This window comes from Crocodylus porosus, unplaced genomic scaffold (genome assembly GCF_001723895.1).
Source record: "Crocodylus porosus isolate Cpor-Errol unplaced genomic scaffold, CroPor_comp1, whole genome shotgun sequence".
Taxonomy (NCBI): domain Eukaryota; kingdom Metazoa; phylum Chordata; order Crocodylia; family Crocodylidae; genus Crocodylus; species Crocodylus porosus.
In genome coordinates, this window is record NW_017728913.1 from 35,367,441 (window position 1) to 35,387,599 (window position 20,159).

General features: G+C 45.1%; 1 protein-coding gene across 2 annotated transcripts in view; it reads right to left on the reverse strand.

Annotated features, from left to right (window-relative positions):
- The window catches only part of EFCAB6 (EF-hand calcium binding domain 6), an 85,013-nt gene extending 73,242 nt beyond the window's left edge, over positions 1-11,771 (reverse strand). For both annotated transcript variants that reach the window (XM_019534689.1, XM_019534690.1), the window contains exons 1-8: positions 11,667-11,771; positions 10,724-10,824; positions 10,343-10,424; positions 8,098-8,271; positions 7,596-7,598; positions 6,751-6,888; positions 5,716-5,816; positions 3,265-3,407 (exon numbers count right to left, since the gene is read on the reverse strand). In XM_019534689.1, the coding sequence (XP_019390234.1) occupies positions 3,265-3,407; positions 5,716-5,800 (228 nt within the window). In that variant the 5' untranslated portion in view covers positions 5,801-5,816; positions 6,751-6,888; positions 7,596-7,598; ... (2 more) ...; positions 10,724-10,824; positions 11,667-11,771. The remainder of the gene's footprint in view (positions 1-3,264; positions 3,408-5,715; positions 5,817-6,750; positions 6,889-7,595; positions 7,599-8,097; positions 8,272-10,342; positions 10,425-10,723; positions 10,825-11,666) is intronic.
- Between the last annotated feature and the right edge of the window lie 8,388 nt (positions 11,772-20,159).

The following is a 20,159-nucleotide window of genomic DNA, read 5'->3' on the forward strand; positions in this document are numbered from 1 at the left end:
TGACGTGACGTCATTTCATATATGTTTGTATGAACCGGAAATGAGTTGTAAGAGTTCCTGCTTCTGCACACGTGCTCAGGAGAGAGAGGATAAAACCCAGCTGAGAGTTTGCCCTGGGGGCAGAGTGTGGTCTTTTGTCTTCACTCTGACCCTATTTGCAAATATACCTTTTGTGTTGCTAATAGTGTGTCTGAGAGTTCTTCGCCTCCCGAGAAACGAACCGCAGCATTTTTGCTTCATCTTGATCTCATCTAAGCCAAAAGAATTTTACAATTGCTTAAAGATTGTTGTAGATACTTTTCTTTCATCCAAACAAGCTGAAACACGATTACCTCTCTATAGTTTGGCTCTACAAGCAGTCCACATACAGTCACCTTGGGATGTGCTCTCCCCTTCATGATGGGCCTTTTACCTGCAGACCTATTTCCAGAAGAATTTTCCCCAGGAGCTGGCTTTATACAGGGCAGTTCACACTGTCCTGTTAGGATACAGTGGTGCATCAGGAGTGGAGTCAAGGACTGAAGAGATGGGTCTGGGATAGGAGGGGATAAGCTAGCGATGTTGTGCACATATCATAGGCATCACTGTTACTCCCAGGCAGGTTGAGACAGGCCTCCTCTACATGTTATAGGTATTGCACAATTAGCTGGTTAACTGTGCAGTTAACTATAACCAGCTACGCGTTCAAAGTATAAACAGTCACACCATAAAATGCTCCAACCAGTTATAAAGTTAGATCTTAAAAATGTGTAACTTTATAGATAGCTAGTACTATCCAGGTTTAACTCACACATGTACTAGGGTTTCTTCTGCAGTTGGGAGCCCTGTCAGCTGACCGGGCTCCCAGCTGCAGGGGTACTCCATGCCCGGCCGGGGCTGGGAGTCCCACAATTAAGGGCACTCTTAACCCCAGCAGCTGCCAACTCTGGATCCTGCAGCTGCAGACTCTGGGTCCTGGCAGTACCCCACATTTGTTCTTATGCAGAGTCCCACTGCTGCCAGTGCTGTGTCCCAGCAGCATGCCTCCCAGTGCTGAGACCCACCTGGTGTCCACCAGCTGAGAGGCATGACTGTAATCTCCCAGTCCCAGGACTGCGTGAAACCACTGGGGCCATAGGCGGATTAATGGATGGGCCAGCTGGGCACAAGCACAGGGGCCTCTACCAGTTCAGGGCCCCAGGATCCTCACCAGGAAAGTGAAAGCTGCAGTTTTAAACTCAACACCCATTTTTGTCTTCCACTAGGGAGACAAAAAGGGGACCAAGTTTAAAACTACTGCTTTCACATTTGCTTCCCTGGGAGCTGGAAGTGGGGTCCCTCCACCGATGTGCTGGGTTGGACCAGGCCGGGCTGGGCTGGGTTAGGCCGGGCTAGGAGAGCCACATCGTGCTTGGGGGAGGGGAAAGAAGGTGGGCAGGTCAGGTGGCAGTGCCTGGTGTGGTGAGGCCCAAGCTGGTGGGGGCAGTCAGGGCCAGGCTGGGCTGGGAGTGCCACACCATGCTTTTACAGGCAGTGGTGCTGGGAGGGCCTTGGGGGCTATGTCCCACCAAAATTCAACTTAGCCCCCTGCAGCCACCCCTCCTGTGCTGCCACCTGCCCACAGAGACATGGCATGGCACTCCCAGCCTGGCCCAGCTGAGCACAGCCCTCTGCATCTGTGTGACTGCTTGGGACATCCGGGTAGCAGCACCCTGCGGGTAAGTGTAGAAAAGGTTGAGCGGGGAGATTGAGCCGCAGGTGGCTCAAGGGGCCGGATAAGAGGACGGCTTCCTCTTTCTGATTGAGAGTGGGGGAGCAGGGAGGTCCTGTGAAGGGAAAGTGTGTGTGTGTGTGTGTGTGTGTGTGTGTTCATCTGTGTGCATCTGGGTGTGTGTCTGTTCCTGGCAGGGAGAGTGTGTTTGTGTCTGTGTCCATGTGCAGAGCGTGAAAGTAGAGTGCATATGCCTGTGTGTGTGCACACCTGTGTGTGTGCATGCCTGTGTGTGTATGTTCAGCAGGGCCCAGGGCACTCTACTCTGTGGTCCCCAGGGACAGATTGGGCAGAGTGGGGAATAAACCCCATCCCTGCCCCCTCTGCCTCCGGGACCATGCCGTCTGGCCATGCCCATGCCCCTGCCCCCGCCACAGCAGCAGCAAGGGGGGAGCACTAGGTAGACCCCCCAGCCTGGGACTGTGGTGGGGGATGGGGTAAGTTCAACCCCCGCCCTGGCCAGTTCACTTCAGGCAGCTGCCAAGGCCACATCCCCACTGCTCAAGCAGCGAGCAATGCCTGACAGGTCCATGCTGGTGGAACAGGGGAGACAGGGGGAATAAACTGCTTCCTTGCCCCCTTCACCTTAGGGGGCCAGCATCTGGCCACACCCCTGCCCCTCCTCCACCTACTTCAGCTAGGGAGCAAAGGGGTAAGGCCAGCCCTGCTCCACTGGAGCAGACACCCTGGGACAGGGCTGCAGAGCATGCTGGGATGCTGTGGGACTCTGGTTTAACTTAAACCAGGAAGAGATCTGGGACAGAAGTTTCATAACCCTGTTTGAGCTCAGTCAGTTAAGTCTGATACTACATTCAACCAGGTTTATCTCGAACTGGTTTCAGCCATTTTAATACTGGTTTATGTACGCTGAACTTATGTTCTATTACAGGTTTAAACCAGTTTCTGATCACTTAAACTGGTTTATGTGTAACTTCTATCCCTAGCCTAAGGGTGTCTATATACATGCTCCAGGAGTGGGGGGGCAGGAAGGGTGCTTTTATCAGAGTGGTTCTGAGAGCCACTTCAATTAAAGCACCCAGAATGTTACATGTATCAGTGTCCCTGTGCTGAAAAATGGTGGTGGGGGTGCTTTAACTAAAGCTCATTTGGTGAGCTTTAGTTAAAGCATCTCCACTGCCATGTTTCAGCACGGGGATGCTGATACACATGACGGTGCAGTCTGCTCGAGCGTGGTAATTACAGCACATTGGAGCAGCCTCACTGCGCATGTATAGGCACCCTAAGGTGCATTAATAGGTGTTAATAACTACAAATTTGAATAGCAGATATGTTGAAAAGCAGGGCAAGCAGTCTTCTCTCTGTATAATCTACCTGATGAAACTGCTTGCCCTGCTTTTCAACATATCCGCTATTCAAATTGCTAGTTATTAACACCTATTAATGCACAGTGTCTTATTAGAAAGACATCATTGCATCCCACACACCATTTCAGCAGCACTTGCTGTGTGTACCTCCCTCTTTGCAGCAGTTTCACAGACAAGAAAGCATCTTACCTTGCCTGTTTTTTGTGAATCATATTTTTCAAACTCTTCTTTCATGCTTCTCACCCCTTCTCTGAATTTATCTTTCAACCACCTTTCTATGCCTAGGGAAGCTCTACATTCCTGCTCCACTTTTGAAATTTCTCTGTTTTGTCCTTTGGATATGGCACAGAAAAAGAAGTTTAACATTATTTAATATTAACAAAATTAAGAACAGGCAATGTGTTGGCAAAGGTAACAGGGCTTTTGTGCACCAAAACTGAATAGAAGGATTCAAAAGATGAGAACACAATTGCAACTATCAGAGGTCCAGTTACTGAACAATCTTCCTGCCAAAACTCTGGAAACAGTTGGTACGATCTGCCCTCACAGAATGAGTGCCAGGACCCCAGTAAAACCCCTCCTGTCCCCCAGATTCAATTCTTTCTCTGAATGTGACTAAGCTTGAAATATTTACTGGACACCTCATCTTTATAGCCTGCTGCATTGTAGTATTTTAAACATATTGTTGTCATTTTTAAATATAAAAATAAAAATTAATCCAAACAACTAGAGATTTGCCTCTTGAAGTATCTCTGTGGTATCATCAGTAGTCAACTGCCCTGCTTTTCTGATTTAGACAGCTTTATCCACTAGTCCATGAACAACAGTCCCTGGAATACTGGATTGCCTACAAAATGTCCATTGTATATGCACAAGCCACAAAGTTTCACAAATTTCCCTTAAAAATAAAACAAGGAATGAACAACAGTAGTAGGGAATCCAGTGCTTGTGAAGGTGGGAGACTGACAGGCCTGCAGAACAGAACTTGCCATTCTGCTCAATTGTTGGTCCATGCAGGAATGCAGACCACTTTCAGGAGTTCAGCGGAACTGCTTTTATAATAGTGGTGAAACAGCCCTAGGTTGTCTATCTTTGATATTTCTGTTTGGAGCAGAATTTTTTAAATACTTTCCTTTCATCTAAACAAGGTGAAAAACAATCACTGATCTACACCCATCTGCTTTGATTTTTCTTTGTAAGATGTTTCTTAGGTGTAAATTCAATTCAGGGACAGATTTGCAAGTGACACAAACATTTGAGAGGCAGAAAGCAGAAAAGAGGGCACAATTAAGCTGTGGGATGAGCTGGGTGATTCGAACAACAGGGTATGCAGGGAACAAAGAAAGGTCCCCATTTACAATGGAAACCCCCTACCCAGGAAGAAGAAATAATCAACAAAGATACAAAATGAGGAGGAGAATAACCATGCAGCTGCACCAACTGCATTTAAGTGAGTCTATTTTCTTTTCTCTCCAGTATAGTGGACATGAGGAATCAGGACCAGATAGCTAGAATGACAGCCATCCCATAAGGGGATTTTTATCTTAAGACGTAGTCCACAAAATAAACAAGTCTGAGGTCTCTAATTCTGTCATCCAAATCAGCAGCAGTGCAAGTTTCTCTACAGTGTGCTGTCCTTGTTGTGTCCTGTATAGAATTGGGTAGATGACATGGTATTATTGGACAGATAACACACATAAATGTTGATATAAAGGAACATTCAAAAACTCCCAGAAAAGCCTTTGGAGCCAAGGAGAGGCAGTGAGCATGATCTACTTGGGAAACTACTGCTAAATAAACTACAGTGTGAATCTGAAGTGTAATAGCTACTCCTCACTAATTCTCTGCATGGATACCTTTATACCACAATAAGAGTGCCTTGATGCAGTTTAGGTTAACTATTTCCAAAGTGCATTAAAAGGGGCACTCACATTGTGGAACAGAGTCCAAATACAGAACTAATGTGGAAGAGCTATTCCATGCTATTTCCCCATGGAGGCAACCCAACGGTTGTCTGAGGACAACACCAAGAGAGTCTAAGTTTTCAGAACCTGTATAAAGTTCAATAGAAAAAGCTTAGATATTAGTAAACAGTGAGTACAGTGGAAGATTTGTAGTCTCAATATCTTGTCCCCAGTATGAACTGGACTGAAACCAAATTCACCTTGCACAGGGTACCAAATAGCTATTAATCAAAAGCTTTTACAATTTAATTAGATTGAGCCACTGATCTAGAGGTATATACATATCTAACGCCATAAATCATAGCATTTTTATGACCCTTCTTTTTCTGTATCATTGGGAGAGATGTTAGACAAACTTTGGGGCACAAAGGTTGCTGACCATTGCTCTTAGTGACTGTTTTAATGTACATATGGAGTTAAACATAAGCCATTGTTTTGTCTGCTGTACCTTCTTTTCTGGACCTGAGGATGTGTACTTTGTGCCTGAAAGGCTTGTCTAATATCTTTTCCAACTATACATTTGGTCCAATAAAAGATACTGCCAAAAACCCTTGCTTTTCACATGTTTCCTGGACCATCACAGCTATAACACCTTCACCTTTCTACTTTATTTTTCTGATAGATGTAAGCATTACTATATGTTATAGATTAAATTAATTGATTTTTCTATTTTTACCTGAAATTTTAGCATTGTTTGAAGATCCGTTTTGGTACTCCACTCCTAGTTTTTTAAGAAGCAGCTGTCCCCTGAGAACTCCCATACCTTCTGTGTCATATCTGCAAAGAGCAAAGCAAGAATGCAGGGGTCAGATTTAGATCACTTTCTTAGAGAATTACATAATGCTTCCTCCACCTCTCATCTTTCTTTAAACATCAAACATGGATAAAACACTGACAGAGTCAAGCCTACAGGTCAAGTTTTTCCCCAGCACCAAAACTGAAAAATAAAGAGCAGACACTATCAGATCTACCTATTACACTGCTCTTATAACAGCTACCTAATGGTAAGACAAATAGCTTCATATTGTAACAGGCAAAATAGACTCAATAAGTCAAATTCTGAGACCACCTGGGACCTCATATTCTGCTTCTTCCACTGAGAGTATGGAGCTACAGCTGGGCTCCTGGTTTATCTTCTTAATATTGCACTTCCATGGTATCTGCCATCTGAGGACTCCAAGGGCTTCACAAATATTTAGGATTCTTTAATTAGGATTAGAATGAAAATTACAGTATAGAAGATCCTCACCAGCAGCAGACCTACTACGTGAAACAGAATGGACTGTTGACAATTCTTTTGACAAGTATTTCTATGGAAACATCAGCACCATGCTGTTTTTCCTAACCCATTCATACACTTTACTATTTGCTGGATCCCTAACTGGTGACTGGCCACAGGAACATACTCTATTCAGTACCTTCTCCACAGGTAGGACCTTCCCCACCCCATCTTCTCTGAGTTCTATGCTCAGAGCAGCTGCAGATTTAAGATGGCCAGTGGAGTCCCTGCCTGTCCCTTTTTCTAGACTAAGCATCCAGCATTGTTTCACCTTTTAATTCTCCCCCCATAACAGTATTAACATCATCCCTGCACACACACTCACAAAGCAACCACATAACACCACATGGATGCTGGTTATTTTTTAATGGGAATAAGAAACATCTAAATTTGGCCAAGAGGGGAAAAAAAAAAACCAGAAGCAAAAGTTACCTTTGTCAAAGCTTTTCAAATTCCTCACTGGCCATGGGGAAGCCCAGCTTGCTAAGCATGTTCTTAAACTCAGGCTTCAGAATCCTCACATCACTTTCTGGGTTCTTCTGGGGTATCAGATCAGCAATATCCAGTGACCTGTTTTCAATATACAAGATTGCCCTTAACTTATTTATCCTTATGGAACTTGCCCAGTTATACAACCATTTTCATTCTCTGGCAAGTACAAAATTATAACATTCCTGTTGAAAAGAATAGCCATATTTGGGAGTCGTTTCTACAGTTACATCATCCCCAATTGGGGGAAAAAATTGAGAAGGTAATTGTTTTGCTCAATTTTGTTTTTTAAATCCTTAGTGAGCCTTGTTCTCTTTCTAAATGATCCTCATAAAAGGGTTCACTTTCCCTCCCCCCTAATCTCACTTTATGGTTTAGGATGCTGACAAGGTCAAACGTGATACATCTTCAGCCTCCACACCATAGAATCTTTGATGCTCAAAAGGAAGAACTGAAATCCTAGTATTTGAAAGCTAAAAATAGACTCTATGGCTTTCAAAATATATTGCAATAATGCATCATTGATATGCATCAATTATTGGAGAATTTCCATGTCCAGAGGCAAATTCCCAGCCCCCCTATTTCCCTGGAAAAATCAAGTGACTCTGCACATACAGAACTCCCATTTCCCTCCATTTCATCTATTGAATAAATTAGGACAATGTTTGGGAGTGGAGAGACAGGGGAGAGAAAGAAGTCGTGCCATTATCTAATAGTGCTATCAAACTATAAATGAGGATTCTGCAGCTAAGAAGCTATACTCTCTGTAGATCTAACTCATGCAGGACCTTCTTTGCTTTTTTATGATATATAATAAAGAACAACAAGATTTTTCCCCCTTCTAAATAGGGGGAGAAGGTGTTCCGCTTGTATTTCTTTCTTAGAAATATCCTTAAGCAACAGTATTACTTTATGAATGAAAATTGTGTCCAGTTTCTGGCACTTTGAAATAATCTGCCACGAGGACTACTTATTTCCACCTCCCACTCTCATCATACTCCTCACGACCTGAAGAGTCAACTCTCAGACAAATATAACTGGAAATTAGGTGGAAATTTCTACCAGTAAGTGTTATTAAACATTACAACACCTTACCAGGGGATGTGGTGGATTTGCCATCTCCTGATATTTTAAAATCAAGAATAGATACCTTTCTAAAAGATATGCCCTAGGTCAACCATGGGACCTTGTTGTTAATATAGGAATCATTGAGTGAAGTTCTGTTGCTTCTGCTACACCACAGGTCAGGCTAAGTGAACACAATGATCCTTCCTAGGTGTGAAACCATACTGCTTCACTTTTTCTTTCAGTTGCACATGAACCTGTGATGCAGTCATTGTAGGTCTATCCATATGTCTGTGACTGACTGGATCAAGCCAGGCTGGAGCCCCAGAAATAGCAGGGTCACAGACTGCTGCATATAACTCTTCAAACTTGATAATGGTTTTGTCCTGTAACTTAAGCCTGTTCAACATAGAATGAGGAATGTTTGTTTTTAGTTTGTATTTTCTTCAGTGACAGAAAAGACAAAGATCATTTACAGATAGAGAGGCAGAACAAACAAACTGCAATTTTCTTCCTTCTAATACAGGGGTGGGCAATTATTTTGGGCAGAGAGCTGCTTACTGAGTTTTGGCAAGCCATCAAGGGCTGCATGACAGGCAGCCCAGGGCAGATAAATATTAATTTTCTAAATTTTTAAGGGGCCCCGCAGGCTAGATAGAATGGCCTGGTAGGCCACATCCAGCCCCGGGGCCATATTTTGCCCACCCCTGTTCTAATATATTGGACCCATATACTGGATACAAAAGAGAAATCTAGTGGGTGTCAATTACTTACATACTAGTATTTGTATTAACTGTGTTATAATTAGTTAATATGAATTCTACTAAGGTAACAATTATCATGCTGATTATTTACAGTGACTCAGCTCCATGACAGAGAGGCCTATACTCCAAGATTCTCAAAGAAACAAAAATCTAATTCAGCCTCTTACATAAAAAACCATGGATAAAGGTCAGCAAAATTTAGATAGTAAGACTGGAAAATAATAAAAAGTTTTTAAAGATGACTGTCCCCCAAGGACTAACTGTCTACTTGAAACTCCAAGCTTAGTTTAGCTGATTAATATCGTACAGCAGTGGTGCTGAACCTATGGTCCATGGAGCCACGTCATCCGGCCAGTCAGGCTCCCCGTGGAAATTAGCACTCCTCAGGTCCCATGAGCCACTCCTGACTATAGACTAGCCCAGCAAGCTGGATCCAATTCACATGCAGAGTTGTGTCATTTGGACTATGGAGCTCCTCATGGGTTATAGCATGACATACAGAAGTAGGGCTGAAAGGGACCTCCAGAGGTCATCTAATCCATACCCCCTGCCTGAGGCACAATCATCCCTATTCAGACCACCCATACAACCATAACGTAAACTCTACATAAGACTGCTATCAAGCCAGACACAATATAGACCTAATCCCCTAACCTGCCACAGGTAAAGCAGGGGACCCACAGCAGCTAATGTCCTGATTCTATGAAATGTTGACAACATGCTTTTAAGAGGTCCCAAGTGGAGGTCCCTGTCAGCCCTACTTCTCTATAACTCTAACACAACCATGTAGGCAAAACTTTGTAGTGCAGCCTTGGTTTCTATTTGCTCTTTTCTGGCAAAGTACAGAAAAGAGCAAATAGAAACTATGTTGGACATAGTCTTTAAACTATGTGCAACTAACAGAATTTTAAATATTATATATAAGCTCCTCAAGTTAGGAATCTGTGAATAGAAGGAAATTGTATCAACCACTGACAAATATAAATTTTCTCAGTAAGTTCCAATGGTAAACATGCCTGAAATGTTATCAAGAGTAACATGGCTATTACTGTGCTATGATGACTGCTGGAAGCTGATAAGGCAGTGATATTCACACAAAGAACCTATTATTGTTAACACAATATAAATACATTATTTCTCAGTAACTATGTAATTATTTTGTTTCAATGAAGAAAGATAAGTCTGAGCAAACTATTAGGAAAAACTTCACAGTGTGTATTTTTTTTATCACTTGCTCTAATTTTCCACCAATATTACACCACTGATCACAGGAGTAATTCATGATTTATGGAGTATTGATGGTTAGACTTGTCATTCATCAGTTTGGCATAATAAAATCTAATCAACCCTGCGCTGTGGAGGAAGATGGTTAGAGAACCAACACAGTCCCATGGCAACCTAGAGGAGCCCATGAAGAAGAAGCAGTTTGAAGGACTGGCATCAGGAAAGCTACTTTTAATACTTGTCTTTTAAAGATAAAACTGAGCTTTCAGAATGTAAAAGTATCTATATATTTTAGAGCATGCAATTTAGGGATGTGTCGCTATTTTACACTTAAATAAACCACATTTTTCTAGTTTGAAACTACTACACAGACAGAAGCATTACACAAAGAATAAATATTCTTGATTGTGATGTGTTACAAAGTATTATGAACAGTTTACAAGCCTTTTTCTGGCATCTTTAGCTTCCATTTGCTCACATACCTTACAAGAAGTTGCTGATACTGCTTGGAGCTGATATATATACCTCCCCAGAAATTTGGTCAGCATCATGAGAAGCACATCTCTATGAATAAATAAAAATATGCTTTATATTCATAGAGTGATTATATTCATCCCATCCCTGTACAGTGAACAAAGAAAAAAATGTGGTACTATCAGTGTAGGAAAGAGGATAAGGGGGGAGGGGAAGAAGAGAGAGAGAAAGAGACAGAAAAAAATTTAGAGTATTTTATGGTATTAAATACATGGGAAGGGACACCTGGGTTTGCCTGGTTACTTATTGATATACATGCACATACCAAAGCCAAGTATCAAGAGCTGCATAATGATACAGAAATACAAACTCCTTTGTGAGGTACATACCTATTGACCCGCCCTTTGCTTTCAGGATCATTGTTTTTGAAGAGTTGTCTCATAGGAAAATACCCTCCAGATGTCATTTTCTTACACAAAAGGTGCTCCAGCTAGAAAATGTATGAGTTCAGTACCAATTATGCAAATATCATGTGCATGTCTAACATGCACTTCTTATTCATTTTCCCCCTAAATAAGAATTGAAAATCAGCCATCACATAAAAGACGGTGAGAAGTCAAAAAGGAAAATCTAATTCACAATGCAATGATGTATTTTTGATAACCAACTACTTTCTGTAACAATATTCTGTTCAACTGTAAAACTGGCTTTCAAACAGTGTTGCATGTTTGCACTGAGGGACGTTTATTGGTATTGCCAGAATAAATATGAGCTTTGCATTCTCTTTTATCACTGAACCATGTGTTGCCAGGTTACATTTTTGAGAAAACCCCTGCAGCTATGAGCCTAATTCTGATGCCTTTTTTGGTTCCTATTAAAATAAAATTTCCATTGTCTTCAGTGGGACTTTTAAATAATGATCAAGTCAGGACTCCATTCAATAAGGGTAAACTAGCTTTGGAATACTGATGAAAGCACCTGTGCAACATTTCAGACTTCAATTAACACTTTGAAGGATGTTGCTTGGTAACTAATTGTACAGTTATTCCACCTGTTTTCTGCTTGATTGAAACCTTGTAAAAAAATATGTATTACAAGACTTGAGGTAAACTTTACTGGGGAACTTGTTAAAATGGGAAACTATAGTATGAAGAAAACCATTTCAATAGCCCACTTGGCTTTCAGGGCAGAATAGGGAGCTGTAGGTGCATTTCCTGTATGCCAATTCATTAAGTCGATGACAGAGAATGTTAAGTAGCAATTTTACGCCGTCCTTACTGATCATCTTTACTGATCTGGACAGTATGTAACTGTATGTGATGAAAACCATACCTCCTCAGCATCAGTCCTGAGCTCTATCCCAGACTGAGACAGTAAATTTGTCCTGCTGCTGGCAAAGCTGCCTCTGCTTTCTGCTTGAGTTCCAATGTCAGCTCATTGCCCTGGGTCATGAAAAAAAATCAGCTGAAAGAAAATCTGAGTTGTGTATATAGATAGAGAGGTTTAGTAGACAGGATGTAATGCCAAGAGTTAGAAGGCCTGGGCTTTTGCCTGAGCCCTGGTACTGATTAGTTAAATAACCCTATGGAAGCAGTTGAGTGTCTTTCTGCCTTGTTTTTCTTAAATGGAGTTTAAACATATTGGGTTACATTTTGTATTAATGATAGATTGATGCAAAGTGTTAAGAAATGGTAAATAAATTATTATGGATTGTTACAGGAACTAAAAGGGCAATAGGTTGTTTATCAGCCTTCTGCTGATGTGCTTATAGCCATCCTTAACACACTGATGTGTAATGGATGGAGTAGATGAATAGATGTTCCAAACTATTATAAATGTACCCATGACACAAACTATGGCCAGATAAAGACAGTATAACTGCATCCACATGACACAGTAAATGGGCTAATTAAGGTGGGGACAAGCCAATTGGTATTATCACTCAACACCATTTCCTAGCCTGCCTACACTGCCACTGCTTAGGAGGAAGCCCACCAAGGAAAGCACAGCATGCTTGAGGGTGCTGTTGCTGATAAATTAGCATCATGCAAGAGCAGTTCAGAGTGGATTGTTTTCAGGTGTTGGCACGTGTGAAGCTGAGGCTCTGCTGAGGCATCTTTTATGGCAGCATTCCCAGCTGTGAGGTGGAAGCAGTGTAGACTTGCTGGCTAGGGACAGAAATTACACATAAACGGGCTTAAGTGATCAGAAACTAATTTAAACCTGCAACAGAACAGAAATTCAGTGCATATAAAACATTTTCAAAATGACCAAAACTGGTTTAAGATAAACCTGGTTGAATGCAATATCAGATTTAACTGATTGAGGTCAAACCTGTTTATGGAACTTCTGTCCCAGACAGACCTTCCTGGTTTAAGTTAACTCAGAGCCCCCAGGCTGGCCCCACCCCTCTGCTCTCTAGCTGGAGCAGGAGTAGGGGCATGGCCAGATGCCAACTCGGCATGGCCCCCTGAGGCAAAGGGGGCAGGGAAGGGATTTATTCCCCCCTCCCTCCCTCCCCTCTCCCCTCAGGGGACCCCACCCAGGATCTGCCTGGCCAGAGCAGAGCAGCCCTTGTCAGGCATTCCCCCACCCTTGCTGCTGGAGCCCTGGGGAGCTTGGCTGGCCCCAGCAGCAGCCTCAAGTGAACAGGGGATGGATGGAGGTTTAATTCCCCTCTCCCTCTCCTGTCCTACTGGCATAGACCCCAGCCAGGGTCTGCCTAGCTTCTCCACTGTGCTTGTGACTCAGCATGGCCCGGGACCCCCAAAGCCCCCTCCCAGCCGGGGGCAATCCCGTCTTTCCCAGCTGCCTGGGCTGAAGTTTCATTTGAGGCAGCCCAGGAGAAAAGGCCAGATTGGGGAGAGGGAAGGGAGCAAAACAGCCCCAAGTCCAGGTGGGGATCAGGGAAGGGGCTCAAGTATGTCAGCACTAACCCAGGGCAAAGCCAAGCCAAGCAGAGCTGAGCATGCAGCTGGGGAAGCAGCTCCAGTCTGGTGGCCCCTTCTATCCACTGGAGAGTGGAGCCAGGGCTGGCCCTGGCCCTGGCCCTGGCCCTGGCCCCGGCCCCAAGAGTGGCATGCACAGCATGGGTTCACCCCTTCAGCCACAGCACTATTATCTGTGTCCCCCAGCTTCCAGGTGCTGAGCTGGGTATGCACTACTGACTCTTCCTCTACCTGGCAGTGGCAGCAGCACAATATGACAAAGGTCACAAAAGCCTTGGACACAGGTGTTGCAGTGGACATAGTCCTTCTGGACTTTAGGAAGGCCTTTGACACTGTCTCTCACCCCATCCTCATTAAAAAATTAGGTGACTGTGGTGTAGATGCCTACACAGTCAGATGGGTCGCTAATTGGCTAGAGGGCTGCACCCAGAGAGTGGTGGTGAACAGGTCATTTTCGACCTGGAGGGACGTGGGCAGTGGGGTCCCCCAGGGCTCAGTCCTTGGGCCCGCACTGTTCAATATCTTCATCGGTGACTTGGATGAGGGAGTGAAAAGTACCTTGTTCAAGTCTGCAGATGACACTAAGGTGTGGGGAGAAGTGAGCATGCTAGAAGAGAGGGACAGGCTACAACTAGATCTGGACAGGTTAGAGAGGTGGGCGGATGAGAATAGGATGGGATTCAATATGGACAAGTGCAAGGTGCTGCACCTGGGGAGGAAGAACCAGCACCATACCTACAAGCTGGGGAACTCCCTTCTAGTCAGCACAGAGGCAGAAAAGGATCTTGGATTCCCTACTGATTCCAAGATGAACATGGGCTGCCAATGTGGGGGAGCAGTCAGGAAGTCTAACTGCACCTTGTCATGCATCCATTGGTGCATCACAAGTAGGTCCAAGAAGGTGATCCTCCCCCTCTATGTGACACTGGTCAGGCCGCAGTGGAGTACTGTATCCAGTTCTGGGCACCACACTTCAGGAGGGTTGTGGATAGCATCGAAAGGGTTCAGAGGAGGGACACTCGCATGATCAGGGAGAAGCAGGGCAGGCCCTACGAGGAGAGGCTACAAGACCTGAACCTGTACAGCCTCCACAAGAGAAGGCTGAGAGGGGATCTGATGGCCACCTATAAGCTTGCCAAAGGGGAACCAGCAGGCAATAGGATAGTCCCTGCTCTCCCAAGCACTACTGGGAGTTACAAGGAATAATGGCCATAAGCTGAATAAGAGTAGATTCAGGCTGGACATCAGGAGGCACTACTTCAAAGTCAGGGCAGCTAGGATCTGGAACCAACTTCCAAGGGAAGTGGTGCTTGTCCCTACCCTAGAGGTCTTCAAAAGTAGGCTAGACAATCACCTAGCTGAGGTCATTTGACACCAGTATCCTTTCCTGCCCATGGCAGCGGGTCAGACTTGTTGACCTGCTTAGGTCCCTTCCGACCCTACCTACTATGGAACTATGACCCCTTGTACCAGGTGCCAGGAGCAGGGTTCTACCCCTATGATTTCCCCACCACCAGTACCATCACTGTCAGGGGGGCCCACTCTTGCTGTACTGGTAGGTGCTGCGCGCACTGCCAAACTGCAGTAAGCCACTGGGCAGGCAGATGGCAGCAGCTTCCACACCTGGCACCTGGTACACGGGTACACAGGACTGTGCTGCCCCTATGGCTTCCCCACCACTGCTACCATCAGGGAGGCCTGCCCTGGCCATACTGGTAGGCGCCACCCACATCACAAAACTGCAGTCAGCTCCCAGGTGGGCAAACGGCGGTGGCAGTAGAAGTGGGGAAGCTGTAGGGGTAGTGCCTCATGTCTGGCATCTGGTACATGGGGCTGTGCTGCACCTACAGCTTCCTTGCCACCACCACTGCTGGTGGTGTCTGCCTGCCCGGTGGCCAAATGCAGTTCAGCATCACAGGTGGTGCCTACTAGTATGGCTAGGGCAGGCACCCCTGGTAGCAGTGGAGGTCCCTTAGGGGTAGAACCCCATGCCTGGTACATGGGGCTGTGTTGTGCCACTGCCACTGCTACTGCCACTGCCACCAGGTAGGAGAAGAGTCAGCAGTGTGCACCCAGCTTGGCACCCAGTGGCCCAAAGGATGCAGTAATAGGGCTGGGGCTGAGGGGGCAAATCTGTGCCATGTGTGCTGCTGTGGGGGCCAGGCCCAGGGCTGGGGCCAGCCTGGGCACTGCTTTCCCATGGGTAGAAGGGGATGCCAGCAGGAGCTGCTCCCCTAACTGCATGCTTGACTTAGCTTGGCTCTGCCCCAGGCTAGCACCGACACATTTGAGGCCATTCCCCAGCCCCTGCCAGCCTAGGCCCCTCTACTCGGCAGGGCTCATATTCAGGATAGAGCTGCCATGATTCCTCTATGAGCTTGAGGCCATTTCACTCCCCTCCTTCCCCACAATCTGGTCTTTATTTCTGGGCTACCCTGGCCCCAGTGGCTGGGAAGGTTCAGCAGGATCTCTCCCTCTCTGGGAAGGGGGCTCTGGGTGTCCCGGGATGTGCTGAGCCACAAGCAGTGGGGAAAAGCCAGGTAGACCCCGGCTGGGGTCCCTGAAGGCCAGGATGGGGGTTTAAACCCCTCCCCAGTCATACACAGCCTGCTGGGCCTAGCCATGCCCCCCTCAGTTCAGCTTCCCTCCAGCCTGAAGGGAAGGGAGGGCTTACTCTTGCACCACCCAGCTTCTGGCTTTAGCCACTGCAGGTATGTGGCTACATTTCCGGAATCAAAAGTGAATGTCTATTCACTTGCTTGCTGGCTCAATCTACACAGTTTAGACTAACCTGCAAAGATTGAATCAGTTCAGGCTTGGGGTTTTTGAATGTCTGTACCTAGCTGCTAAGACTATCTGTAACAGGGATGTAAAGCAGGTTATTGTTTTTTTTTTCTCTTCTGTCTGTTAGAATATTTATTGTGTTGTGTTCTTTTCAGAATCTCACAATTGTGCTCCTCACAGGTTTCTTGGTCTTTTCTCCCCCATCTTAAATAACACAGCCCCAAACAAAGGGAATTGAAGCACTGAAAAATTAAATAATTTAATCAACCTCAGTTCAGTTGCTTTGATGAGAGCAATCCTTATACACAGCAGGACATGTTCTGTTAAGACCACTGTTTATATTATCAGCTCCTCCAAAAAGGGGATACCAAAAGAATAACCCATGTGTGAAATCGTACACCAGCAACACGTAGACACCAATGTATGTAAATCATTCAAGAAAATACTATAATATATGAAAATTGAGAGACCCTCCCTTTTTTTTTAACTTTGTGCTAAATCTGCTTTAGCACGGACTAATATACTGTATTAAGACCATTAGCATTGTGGGTCTTAATTTCAAGGGTCATATTTTACATGCATGAGCACTGGAGTAAAACCTTGAGCAAAAAGGCACCCACAACACTGCACCTCTGAGTATTGGAATTAGTATCACCATTTGCTGTCCAAAACCAGATTTATGCATTGACATGATTTGAGTTTAATGTGTAAAAGTCATGTGCTATTATAAACTGATTAGATCAGTGATGCTTAACCTTCTGGCACTGTGGACCAGATGAAGTATGAAGGGCCAATCTACAGGTCAGATCCCATGCCTAGTCTGTGGGCCTGATCCAGCACAGGATTGGCATGCAAAGTTGGTCAACAGGTGCAATTGGGTGTGCTGGCCCAGCTCCATGCACCACATCTGGCCACAGAGTTATCCCACATGCCAGTCCCACCACATGCTTGCATGATGTAAGACATAGGACCATGGCATCTGGTTCACAGGGCTCCCCACAAGTCCAGAAATTTGGCAGCAGGGGAGCTCCAATTAATATTGACACCATTTCCCCATAGCCAAATATGTGAAGCCGTGGGAAACCCACAGGATAGATGATATAGTTTTGCAGACCAGATTTGGCCCACAGGTCAGAGGTTAGGCACCACTGAATTATACCAAATTATACTCTTCTCTGAAGCCTTTCCAGCCCCCCAGAGTCAACAGGAGGCCAGAGTGGGTCTACAGGCCATAACAAAAAGTGAAGGTGTTGCAGCTTCCACTATTTACTTAAGACCTGGAGGATAACAATCTTTCCTCTAAATACCTTCAGGGTATCCTGTCTCCATAGGCCCTGATCCCACCAAGGCTGATTCAAGTGTGAAGCATCCCACTTAAGCCCCTGGCACTGCTTGGTGAACCACTTGGTGGTAGATGCATGCAGCACAGGGACCTTAGGCTGGATGTCCTTTAGGGCAGTGCCTGGAGCAAGGGGACCCAGTCTTGGCAAGGGCTTCAAGGTGTTAAGGCAACAGAAATAATTACCCCTAAAGAGTGGAGCAGACTTTCCCCCTAATCTGACAGGGAACAGACAGACTTTCCCTCCAAAGTGACATTCTCCTTAGGCCATCACCTCTCTCCTGGCTGGAATCAAACATGTGGACCTTTCACTTCCTCCTGCCCCCTGTTACCCCAGGGACGCTTTCCCAGCTGGGGATTCAGGCTGCCAGTCACTGGGCAGCCCCTTCTCATGTGGTATTACATAGTCCTCACATCCAAGGGGGTTGTAAGAGTTTCACTCTCCAAATAAAACCACTTCTCCAAAGCGTCTTGTAACTACCCAGCATAAATAGGCTCAAATTGTGTGTGGACAGCAGCCAAGAGGCTCTCAGAGTGGATTCACTGCCCAGAAACACCATAAGCATAAGGTTCTACTGCAGAGCAGACAGCAGCCCTGAGCAGGTGACCCCAGTCACTCTTGGTTGTGATAAGTCACAAGAAAATGTCATGGGTAGTACAGGAGACCTTGCACCAATGTGTTAATTAGATTTTGCACAGCGAGACAGAGCCCTGCAGACTCATCCAACCAATGACTGCTTGTGGGTGCTACTGGTACCTTGACTTTTGCTTTAAGAGGAAGTGTTTGGCAAAGTTGAGAAAATGAACAGTTAACAGCTAGGGCTCAAAACTCTTGCTGCTTGTCTCCTGGAAACACAGTGAAACTGGGTTGTCACCAGGAGGTTTATGACCAACATCTAACTTCTCTGCAGGTGGAAAGGTGGTTCTACATGTGAGCTATGCAAATTCCCTTACATTATAGTTGTGTTTGTCTAACTAGTGAATGCAGCAGAATTTTAGAGTCCTTGACACAAATGAATGGGAAAGCAGAAGAAAGGAATGAGGAAATATAAATGAATGATAAAAGATAAAATGAAAAATATAAAAAAACACATATCTAAGGCTGTTAGAGGAGCATCAGTATGGCTATAGTGACAAAGCATTCTCTTTCTATTTTTATTTATTTTTTAATCCATAACACTCATATGTAGCAGTATTTAAATTTAAAAGGGAGTTCATGACTCAAAAAGATTTGAGAACAGGAACTGCAGCTTGGCCAAAACTTAGGAATAACAAGTCTGATTCTTCTTTCCCCTCCTAATCTTCAGCCTGTATCCAATACTAAGTTAATTCACTGGGATGCTTAGGAAGGGAACATGTAGCCTGAATATTTTTGCCTATTTTATCCATTTGCTATTAAGCCTTGGTTCTCACCATCCTTCTCTTCTGCACCACAGCAGTGATGCTCAACCTTCCAGCCCTGCAGGTGGATCCTACACACTTGGTTGGTCTGCAGGCCCAATCCAGCATTGGGTCAGCATGCAGGTTGGTCCAAAGGTATCCTTGGTCTACCAGCCTGACTTCATGTACCCAATTCAGACCTGTGTCACTGTCTGTGATAGCAAGCAGGGCCACTTCATCCACCTGCTGGCTCTCCTCAGCTGCAGAAAACTGAAGCAAGGGAGCAGCAATTAACAGTGCCATTGCTCCCCCACTGCCAAATTACTGGATCCATGCAGAGACCCCTGGGCTAGATGACATGACCTTGTGGGCCAAAGGTTGAGCACCACCACACTATAGAATCTGTAGGGTGGTCCTATAGTCTAATCCTGCTTACCTTCACTCCTCTACAGCTCCCACTACTTCTGCCTCCTCTCCTCTTCTGTCCAGCCACTCTCCACCACCACAAATCCAACTCCCATTCCAACATCCCCTATGGCTTTCTCCTACTCACCTCCAACATTGTCTCCCTCCACTTCCCACACTCATCCCTACTCTCCTCCCACTATTCCTGCCCTCAAAAACACTCTCCTCCTCTTCTCTTGCTATCTCTGGAACACACACTTCTCCAAGGAGTCTCTCTCACCTTAACCCCCCCAAAAAAATTTTCCCCATTTCTTGACTCTCCCTTGCCCTCCAACTACTGCCACTCTTCCATGCCATCTCCAAGGTTAATAAACATGTTGTTCACAGTGGCTGTCCTCTATTTACATTCTAGACCCTCTCCAACTCAGTTTCTACCCTTCACAGTCAGCTAAAATCATTCTTGCTAAAGTCACTGATGACTTTTCTTAGCCAAACCTTAGAACTAGTTCCCTATCTTCATTTCTTCCCTCACTTTTCTTTACTTTAGGGTTTTCTTAACCACAAACACAAATTCAACTGCTATCTCTGAAATGGTGCCATTTCAGAGATTGACACCTCTCTACTGTAAACCAACAGGCAGATCCCAAACAGGCAGCATGCCAAGAACAAACCCAGCAGATCTACACATGCAGTTTAATGAGCATTAGCCTACTTTAGTGAACATTAAAAGGTCACTAAAAAACTGTGCTATTTAGTTAGTGCACATTAAAAAGGCTAATATGCGTTAAGCATCACTTAAAAACCGTGGTTGCCTGTACACAAGCATGGAGGCTGCTCTGATTAATCGAGTCTGCTGGAATATGGCAATACGGTGCTCCAGCAGCCTCCCATGTTTCACGTATCAGCAGCCCTGTGCTTCAAAATGGCAGCGGGGGTGCTTGAGCGAAAGCTCATTGAATGGGCTTTAGA